This window comes from Oryctolagus cuniculus, chromosome 20 (assembly GCF_051225735.1).
Source record: "Oryctolagus cuniculus isolate XC-2025 breed Fujian yellow rabbit chromosome 20, ASM5122573v1, whole genome shotgun sequence".
Lineage (NCBI taxonomy): Eukaryota > Metazoa > Chordata > Mammalia > Lagomorpha > Leporidae > Oryctolagus > Oryctolagus cuniculus.
Window position 1 is genome coordinate 14,168,887 of NC_142886.1, and position 10,429 is coordinate 14,179,315.

The 10,429-nt window shown below is 46.5% G+C and overlaps 1 protein-coding gene across 5 annotated transcripts in view; it reads right to left on the reverse strand.

Moving 5' to 3' along the window:
- Nucleotides 1-10,429, reverse strand: part of MNAT1 (MNAT1 component of CDK activating kinase) — a 235,352-nt gene that overhangs the window by 222,046 nt on the left and 2,877 nt on the right. For 2 of the 5 annotated variants that reach the window (XM_002719546.6, XM_089322591.1), the window contains exon 1: nt 2,227-2,777. The exons of 1 other annotated variant lie outside the window; for it this stretch is intronic. In XM_002719546.6, the coding sequence (XP_002719592.1) occupies nt 2,227-2,315 (89 nt within the window). In that variant the 5' untranslated portion in view covers nt 2,316-2,777. Of the gene's footprint in view, nt 1-2,226; nt 2,778-3,149; nt 3,239-10,429 lie in introns of those variants that run through there. 2 more of the 5 variants (XM_089322593.1, XM_089322592.1) reach the window with 2 other exon arrangements.

The following is a 10,429-nucleotide window of genomic DNA, read 5'->3' on the forward strand; positions in this document are numbered from 1 at the left end:
TCGGCGCAGCTCCTGCCAGCTGATGAGGCCATTTGGGGAGTGAAGCAGCGGATGGAAGACCTTTCTCTCTGTCTCTCCGTCTCACTGTCTGTAACTCTGCCTCTCAAATAAATAAAACCTTAAAAAAAAAAAAAAAGTGAGAAATAGGAGCAGAGAGAAAAGCAAGCGAGAACAAGATCTTAAGCAAATATGGCAAAATACTGACTTTTAAACATCAGGTTATAGGCACATGATTTTATTTCTCCACAATCTACCTGACTCCAGCCAGGTTTCCCACCTGGGTGGCAGAGGCCCAAGTGGACCAGCTTCCACTGCTTTTCCAAGGCGCATTAGCAGGAAGCTGGATTCGAAGTGGAGCAGCCAGAACTCAGTCAGAGCTCCTACGGGATGCCAGCATAGCCAGCGGCAGTTAACCCTCTGCACGATACTCACCGGCCCCAAGAAGAGTAGTTTCATAATATTTCATCTTTCTTCTCTCTATTCTGCTCCTCCCATAAACTCCTAATTAATCTTTTCACAACCCCACAATTGCCATATTTTAGGAAGCACAGCTCCTATATCCACCGTATCATCTGCCTCCTGCAATCACAGAAACGTACACTAACTGTGTGGAAGTCAGCCTTCAGGATGACCCAGCGATCCCTGCCTTCTCGGTAAATATCCTTGCACAGGGTCGGTCGCCATAACAAATAAAACACAGCAGAGGTGACACGAGTACGTTGCTTGTCGTTAGGTTTTAAAGGTTCTTCGGCTTTCCTGGACTTATTCTTTCCCTCTTGCTTCCCCCACTTCCTTGCCACCCCTCTCTACACTCTCTTTTTAATAAAAAGATGTAAGAATGCAACAAAAGCAATTTCCAAGTGAAACAAATATTTTATAATTACCTAATGAAATCTTTTAACTTCTCACCTTTCCCGATTGGCTCATTCTGTCAAGTCAGAAAATCACACTTAGTAGTGTCCTTCTAATAAACTGCATTTAGGATCCTTCCCAAAAAAGCAAACTCCCTTTCCTTTAGCACCAACTGTAACAAACCCGACACAGGACAACAGAGGCAAAACAGAACAAAATCTCCCTAAAAACCTAATATCCTACCTAAAGTGTTTGTCTCACTTCCCTTGTCCGTGCAGTCCACTGCATTGCTCTTACCTGACTTCTAACCTGAAACCAATCAGGGCTCCACTATACTTCCTTTGCTGTGTAAAGCAAAAGACAACGACTAGAAAAGGGGCCAGTGAAGTAAACAAATCCCTCTGTAACAATTGTTAACTACAGCTCACTACACAAGTCATGCTTACCCAAAGACCTTGTCTAAAACTCTTTCTTTACTCTCTGAGAAATCAGAGAAACCACAGGAATACTCCGTGTGCACCTTTCATCTCCAAGTGCTTCAGAGACGCACCCTGACCCAATCACATCTGACTATAAAACTGGCCAGAGACACCTGGGCCTCCCAGCCTTCCTCCTCCAGCGCCACCCCAACACACTGTGCAGCCAGACTTCCTGGGTTCCGACCCACTAGGGCCCCTTCATAAGGGACCTTGGGCAGGCTGAGGTTCCTTCCCTGGGGAACGGGAATGACACTCGCGCGTCCTTCCTGAGGGCCGCTGTAGTAATAAAGGGAGATAATTTGCAGTAAGACGCTTAGAATAGTCGGTGAGCTCTGAACAGATGCCAGCCATTATTTTTTATCTCCGAAATCAACTGTCCGGGGGGTGGATTTTCCTCCTTTTAGTGATGAAAAGTCTAACCGTACTCCTTCAGGACAAGGGGGACACACTCGGGATTTTCAGATTAACTCACAGAATTCGGAACGGCAGATGGCATTCGTAGTTAAGTGTACGTTTTCACAGCACTTCCGCCCTTTTCGATAAAAACACGTCGTATGCAATTACAGAACCGCTCCAATGCCCCGCGCCGTTGGCCGGCGCCGCGCGTGGAGACAGCAAACACGAAGCCTGGAAGCACAGTGGATGGAGCTTTTCCCTGGCTGTGGCGGGGCACCTGCCAACTGCCGGGTACCACCCCGGGACCCCGCCTTGCAACGCAGGCCAGGGCTGCTCAGGGCTAGCAGCTACAGGCCATTTTGGAAAAGCAACGCCTCCTCGGCCCTGGGTCGAGGCTACTGACATTCTCTACACCTCCGAGCCCAGGCCAAGCGACCTCCCGGCTCTCTCCTCCCACCTGGCGTGTCTCCCCCCAAGGAACACACCGCCGCCGACTTACAGAGTGTGGCCGCACACATTCACCATCAGCTTTAAGGAGGGGTTCCGGTACTTGGTGGTCTTACACCGGGGGCACCCCTGATCATCCATGCTGCCTCCTCGCCGACCGATTCTCCCCGACGCCGGCTTCGGCCACAGGTCCCCACAGCCCCGCTCAGAGCCGACGCCGAGCCGGGTCCCACCAACCGGCGCTGGGCAGAGGCGGTCCCTTCGCGAAAGGGCACCGGCTGGAGTTGAGGCCCCGCAGCACAAACGTTCCGCCGGCGAGCTCGCTGCGGCTGCGGCTGGGGCTCTGTCTTAGCCTTCCTCATCTCCACGCACCTAGCTGCATTTTCCAAGCTACCAAGTCACAATTCGGAAGATAAATGCCATCTTCTGCCTGGAAACATTCCCAGTATCCCACGGATTTATGCTCGGTGCACGTAATCGAGCGTCTAGTTTCTTTAGGAAAACTTGATCTTTTAGCCTGTGCTTTGTGCTACTTCATATTTGCATAGTCATGTAAGTTCAGAAAAACAATATGCGTTTGCAGATAGGAAATTAGAAAAAGTCATCGCGAACGATCGCCTTGGCAGCAACATTACAAATTCTCACTAAATGTCAGAATACTTCTATAAATAATATCTGACATGGACTCTGCAGAAAGCCACTCGCCTCAGGGCTGTCCAGCGCGCTGAACAGGATCACGTGACTCAAACAGCTCGGCTTCCCCCATCAAAGACAACATTCGTTTCCCCAAAAACTGAAGGTGAAAATCACCTCAGAGGACAAACATCTTTATTTAAGCTATTCCAAGATTTGGGGATTGTCAGCCACGTTTACTGCATTAATCAGGAAAGTAAACTGAAGTCTAAATATTCAATAATATTCTATTCGATAGTATCTACTGAATTATAAACTCCCACTGCCACTGACACTTCTTACCCGTCTCAAGAACTTGTTGATATTTAGTGAAAGAGCAAATGAAGAATGAATGAGGAGCCATCAAATAACAGTGTAATGCGGATTTTTAATGCCAAGCATTTTCTTGTAATCACCTTCATCTGATCCAAATTCCACCAGAAGCAGGCATGCACACAGGTTTTTCAAATTAACCCATACAATGAATACCAGCTGTATACACTCCTAGTAATTTTAACTCTTCCTAGCACTTTTGCTCTTTTCAATAAAAACATAAAAAGAAACATTCCAACTCCAATTCCCACTTTTAAAAACAGTGAACCCAGTAGTCAACCCATAGGTTGGAAATAGGGTTGGGATTTTCTTGGGTTACAGAGGGTGAATCTGACAAACACCTGGATACCACGTCCAGGAACCAGCAAGCAAAAGCAGGCCACGGCAGCACAGGGCTTCATGTTAACACATAGGCATCAGGTACTCACCTAACATATAAGCCACAAAATATCCTTGATCACAGCATTTTTCATGGACTGTACTTAACAAAATATAAAATTATTAAAACAGACAACACCAGGGCCAGTGCTGTGGCTCACTTGGTTAATCCTCCGCCTGCAGCACCAGCATCCCATATGGGCGCCAGGTTCTAGTCCTGGTTGGGGAGCAGGATTCTGTCCCGGTTGCCCCTCTTCCAGGCCCGCTCTCTGCTGTGGCCCAGGAAGGCAGTGGAGGATGGCCCAAGTGCTTGGGCCCTGCACCCACATGGGAGACCAGGAGGAAGTACCTGGCTCCCGGTTTCGGATCAGCGCAGCGCTGGCCATAGAGGCCATTTGGGGAGTGAACCAATGGAAGGAAAACATTTCTCTCTCTCTCTCTCTCACTCTTTATAACTCTGTCAAATAAATAAATACATTAACCAAAAAAAAAAAAAGACAACACCAAATGTTGCCATTATCTTACTGAAAAAGACCACATCCCAACAGTTTTGTGATTCAAAGTGAAGCTCTCCAAGAACAAAGGCAACTTTAGGATCTTTATACTTATAGCAGAACAGGAAACTTGTGGTCAGAGAATAAACACGGTCCATTTTAGTCCAAGCTGCACTGAGAAGTCATCGATTAAGTCGGCATTATTCTTTATTACCACCAGGACAGCTTTGATCACGTCTTGGGTGAGGAGACCTCAACCACATTGTAAAGGGAGTTGCTTTGCCTTTCTCCAAAGCATTACAATCAAGGCAAAGGAAGCATTGAAGATTGTGGGAGAAACTGATGCAAGCCTTGTACTCGCCCACTTGAGAAACTAACAGAAAAACTGCCACATCAGCTTTATTCCTGGAGGGAAATACAGTAGAAAACAGTGCACGTAGATTTGATCTCCGGCACCGAGAGAGAAGGATTCTAGTGCTCGTTTCATCACTTACTGGTTTCATGACCCTGAATCTCAGTTTTCCCAACTACTGTAAATTGAGGATAATACAAGCATACTGGTGCAGTGGGCTAAGCCACAGCTTGGGACCACCATACACTATATCAGAGTGCCAGTTTGACACCTAACTCCTCTGCTTCCAATCCAGCTCCCTGCTAGTACGCCCAGGAAAGCAGTGGATGATGGCCAAAGCACTTGGGTCCCTGCCACCCATGCAAGAGACCTGGATGGAGTTCCTGGCTCCTGGCTTTTGCCTGGCCCAGCCCTGGCTGTTGTGGCCATTTGGGGAGTGAACCAGCAGATGGAAGGTCTTGATCTCTAGAACCAACTCTCTCTCTCTCTCTCTCTCTCCCACCTTGTCATTCTGCCTTTCCAATAAATAAATAAATCATTTTTAAAAAATGGAAGCATACTTCGCAATGTTCACACATCAGGGGTCACTTGGCTCAGAGGTTAAGATACTACTCGGGATGCCCACATTGCATGGCAGAGTGCCTTAGTTTAAGTCCTGGCTCTGATTCTGATTACAGCTTTCTACTAGTGCAATCTCTAGGAGGCAGCAGGTGATGGCTCAAGTACTTGGGGCCTTGCCTCCCAAATGAGAGACTCAGGTTGAGTTCTGGCTTCCTGGATTCAGCCTGACCCAGCCCCAGCAATTGCAGGAATTTGGGAAGTGAATGAGTGGATGGAAGATATGGCTCTGTCTCTCTTCCCATTCCGCCCTCTCCCTGACTCTTTGCCTTTCAAATAAAAATAAATAAAAATTTTGAAAAACATTTTGTGGAAACATGGAATGAAAATTTAAGTTTATTTTGCTACAGAGTTTCTTTATAATCTCATGACTTTTTTGAAGATACCTTGTAACAAGGATTTCAAAATTTTTAAATAAATTTATCTTTTAATCCAATGTTTCATGAACTTATGGAAGTACACTCTTAGTTAATGATTAAATAAGATATTTCATTTAAAATGCATAATTACAGTACCTAGTACAGAATAAGACCTAAGTATGTATTGGCCATTAGTAGTAGTAATAGTATGAAAAATGTAATGAGATTAACCTGACCTTTTCTAGGTTTATTTCTTTATTTTTCATCTACTTAAAAGGGAGAAAGAGAGATGTCTTTCATCTGCTGGTTCACTCCCAACAGGGCCACAGTAGCCAGGGCTGGGCCATGCCAAAGCCAGGAGCCAGGAACTCCACCCAAGTCTCCCATGTGGGTGGCAGAGCCCAAGCACTTGAGCCATCATCTGTTGCCTCCCAAGATGCACTAACAGGAAACTGGACTGGAAGCAAAGGCAGGATCTGATCCCAGGAGCTCTTGATATGGAAGTGGGTTTAACCCACTGCACCACAACCACCGCCCTGCCCCTAAAGAATTCTTAAAAATACTTTCTTAAAAAAATGAGACAGAGATGGAGTTCTAGGCTCCTGACTTTGTCCTGGCCCAGCCCTGGCTGTTGAGGTCATTTGGGGAGCAAAGACCTTTTTCTGTCTCTGTCTCTCCCTCTCTGATACTCTGCTTTCCAAGTAAATAAATCTTAAAAAAAAAAAAAAAAAAGGCAAAGCAAAGAAAAAGTAAATCAGAGGGACCCATGCTCCAGCCCAATTTCCGTCTTCCCTTACCCCAGCTCCCCTCCTCCACACAGAACCTCTCAAAGGGTGGCTGTAATGATTATTTACCTCCACACTACAAAGACTAGTACCTGACAGAAGCTCTGAATTGGGGTTCAGTAACACAGACTGACCAGAGAGCTTTGAGAAGAAAAGCACTGACGGAACCAGACTTCTAGTTCAAATGGAACCTCAGCCTGGGTGCAGAAAACCACGCAATCAGGAAGTACCCTACATTTCTGAAGGCAGCAGCACCCCAACAGTGCGCCGAGGGAACAGCATTTCTAGTCGCAAATCTGCCACCCTCTAGCATTCCCACCTGCTGAACACTCGCCTCTGCCTCCCGGGCTGTGTTTCTCAGAGACCCAAGCTGAGCTTTCCTCTACGGAAGCGGAAGGGGAAGTTTACTGTTTTGTCCCTCTACAAAGGAGAGCACTTCTCTCTGATTCTTATGGATAGCAGCCCCTTCCCTACACACCTTAGTGGCTTTCTACTGGGCTGGGCAGCAGAGAACCTTATTGGACCAATCAGAGATCTTTAGATCCTTCCAAATTAGCAATATGGGGAAAGCGGCAGAAGCTCTTTGGGGAGCTGAAAGTGACTGAGAGTCATGGTTCCTTTGCTTCTCGGCAAAGCTCTTTTTTTAAATTGTTTTTAATATCAGGGTTTTTTAAAAAGATTTATTTTTTAATTATTTATTTGAAAGTCAGAGTTACACACAAAGAGAAAGAGAGGCAGAGAGAGAGAGAGAGAGGTCGTCCATCCAATGATTCACTCCCCAGTTGGCCGCAACCGCCAGAGCTGCACATATCCGAAGCCAGGAGCCAGGAGCTTCTTCTGGGTCTTCCACGCAGATGCAGGGGCCCAAGGACTCAGGCCATCTTCTACTGCTTTCCCAGGCCACAGCAGAGAGCTGGATTGGAGGTGCAGCAGCCAGGACTAGAACTCGTGCCCATATGGGATGTCGGCATTGCAGGCTTTACCCACTATGCCACAGCGCCAGCCCCAACAAAGCTCTTTTGAAAACTAATCTGCAGAGAAAGGCAAAAGCAAGTGAATTAGACAGCAGGTCTTCAGCTTCAGCCAATTATATGCCTGCCCTTCATCCTGTTTGATATCATGATGCATTAAGTTCATCTTTTTGCCTGTATTTTTGGACAGTTCAAGTGTGGGTTTTTTTCCTCCTTGGAGAAATTCATTTCACCACCAAAAGGGATGAGTGCTGCTACACCTGGCTGTACTCACGCAGTCTCTGCCAGGATGTCTCCCTCCACGCTCACCCATGATGAGACACCATTTGCGCCATCTCCGCTCATCAGTGTCCTGCACGCGAGAGAACCTGGTCACTGAGCACTTCCAAGCGTTACCTAAGGCTTCCTCCCCCATCCTAATTATTCCAGTACAAGTTGAAAAAAAACACCAGGAAGGGATTTTAACTGTTTCAGTTTGGCACAAGTGTCCATCCTGGACCAACTGATGGTGCCCCTAATAGGGTACATGGACATGGCCACCATACACACCAAACATTTCAAAGTTCTTCATCATTTGTGTCCACAGTGCCTTCTAAGCTCTCTCCTACCACCCATTTATATAGTAAACCCCTAGTTCAGACACACTGGATTAACAGGTATTTCAGAAATATGCCCTGTACCTTTGTGCTCCATGGCTTTCTTGCTCTGTTCTCTTTCTTGCTCTAGTGAGCACTACATCAGTTCTCTCTTAAAGATCCAGCTCAAACCCCACTCCCCACTGCCTGCCTTCTCTCTGAAGAGCTCTACCCTAACCACTTTCATATCCTGTGTCCACTTCAAAATCTCCATGGAATTTAAATTATTTTATTTAAAATGCATGGATTTCAAAGGTTTTAGACATCAAAATAAACATCTTTATTCCACTCTTCCACAAACTTTTTTTTTAAAAGGAAATCACCTGAAGCTTAACTCTTTTTTAAGATTTATTTATTTATTTGCAAGGCAGAGTTGAGAAAGAGAGAGAGAAAGAGAGAGAGAGGTCTTCCATCTGCTGGTTTACTCCCCAAATGGCTGCAGAGCTGGGCCAGTCCAAAGCCAGGAGACAGGAGTTGCTTCTGGGTCTCTCATGTGGGTGCAGGGGCCCAAGGACTTGGGCCATCTTCTACTCCTTTCCCAAGCAACAGCAGAGAACTGGATCGGAAGTGGAGCAGCCGGGATTAGAACCGGTGCCTATATGGGATGCCGGCCCTGCAGGTGGAGGCTTAACCCACTATGCCACAGCACCAGGCCCTCCATAAACTTTTTGAAGAACCTGTGTAAATATGTCTCTTATCTTCTACTGGATTTCAAGCTTCTCAGGATCAGAGACCTCAATATGCAGATGCTTCAATGAATGACAGGTTTACAGCAAGATCAACCCATTGTAAGCTGAAAATATTTCAAGTTGAAAATGCATTTAGTTGGCCAGCACCGCGGCTCACTTGGCTAATCCTCCGCCTGCGGCACCGGCACCACGGGTTCTAGTCCTGGTTGGGGCGCCAGATTCTGTCCAGGTTGCTCCTCTTCCAGTCCAGCTCTGTGCTGTGGCCCCGGAAGGCAGTGGAGGATGGCCCAAGTGCTTGGGACCCTGCACCCACATGGGAGACCAGGAGGAAGCACCTGGCTCCTGGCTTCGGATCTGCGCAGCACACCAGTCATAGGGGGTGAAACAACGGAAGGAAGACCTTTCTCTCTGTTTCTCTCTCACTGTCCAACTCTGCCTGTAAAAAAAAGAAAGGAAGAGAGGAAAGGAAGAAAGGAAGAAAGGAAAATGGATTTAGTAAGCCTAAGCCCTCAGGCACCCTAACACAGCACACTGCAGGGCACACGCTGTTTTCCCAGGCAACTGTGGGCTCACTGAGAACTGGAGGGAGAGGCTCAGACCACACATCCCTAGCCCAGGGAGAGATCAAAATTCAACATGTGAAGCAGGGTTCTGAGTGTGAATCACCTCCATACCATCATAAAGTCAAAACATCTCTCTCCTAAGTTTGGGACCAGCTACGATCCTCGGTTCCATCCGTTGGTAACCAATGACATACCTTGTACTGCGTCAGGATTTAACAAATGTTTGGCAAATGAATGACCCTTCAGAAAATATTCACTACATATCATCAGACATCACTACATAGCAATGGATGGAAGATGACCTGAGAACCTAACTTGCCTAACAGTTCATAAGCTTTCTAAAAGGACCTCTCCTCCAAGGTATTCGCATATGGATTTCCTTCCACCTCCCAGCCTTAAAAAAGGAAATCTCCATTCTGAGCAGTAAAACTATTAAATATACTCAAGCAAAGTGTAACATTTTGTGTTTTTTTCATTAATACCGTAAAATGTCAAATGATGTCCACGTACTCCTATCTGCATCCTTAGGCGGGAAGGAAGACACTGGAACAAGCAGCTTCCTCTTCTGATGTTCTTCATGCTCACAGGATCCCAGCCTCAACTGTTTTCCCAGTCACAACGCAGCTTAGACTGCCTATCAGCACAACAGACCCAATATTCAGAGCGTGGCAAACATGGAGGGAGAAGCCAAGTCGTCACCAATTTTACAAATCATTGGGTAAAACCAGTGCTGAGACAGAGTCCAAACACCCTCAAGTCCGCTGTTCCATTCCAATCAATGTCGCCAACCACATTTGAGTCCCCTTTGAACTGCTGGCAGAATGAGGGCAGAGGCTCAGCCACCTAAAGGAACCCAGAGGCTGGTGTTAAATTTCAACTTCTGGTCCTACAGGAATCTCCTTTTGGAGCTTCGGAATACCAGTGCAACCACGGGCTACAGAGGTCACCGAGGCTACTGCCACTTCTGCGTAATGTTGAACTTGGTGCTCTAAAAGCAAACACACAGAGGGTATGCAGAAGCCCATCATGTGGCTTCCCAAGTTCATGCACTACATTTGATTAATAATAATTCTGAAGCAGACTCCTATGACCTGACCTTGGATAGCCCCATGATATAGCCAAAGGAGTCTTTATTAGGTATATGCAACTGAAAAGTCTCTTGCTTTGCACTATCAGGAGGAAGATAACAAACATTTCCCCAGGATTAATTATGCACCAGGTGCTTTTTGGCACATCTTATCTCATTTAATCCTCACAACAACCCTGTGTGCTTTTTATAGTCAAGGAGCTAATAAATGGCAGGGCTAGGGATTAAACCTCCAGCTAGCTAGCCAATGCTCCAAACCCACATCCTCCCCACTAAGCCACACCAGCTCCTGTCTACTTGGCTCTAATAAACATGCTTT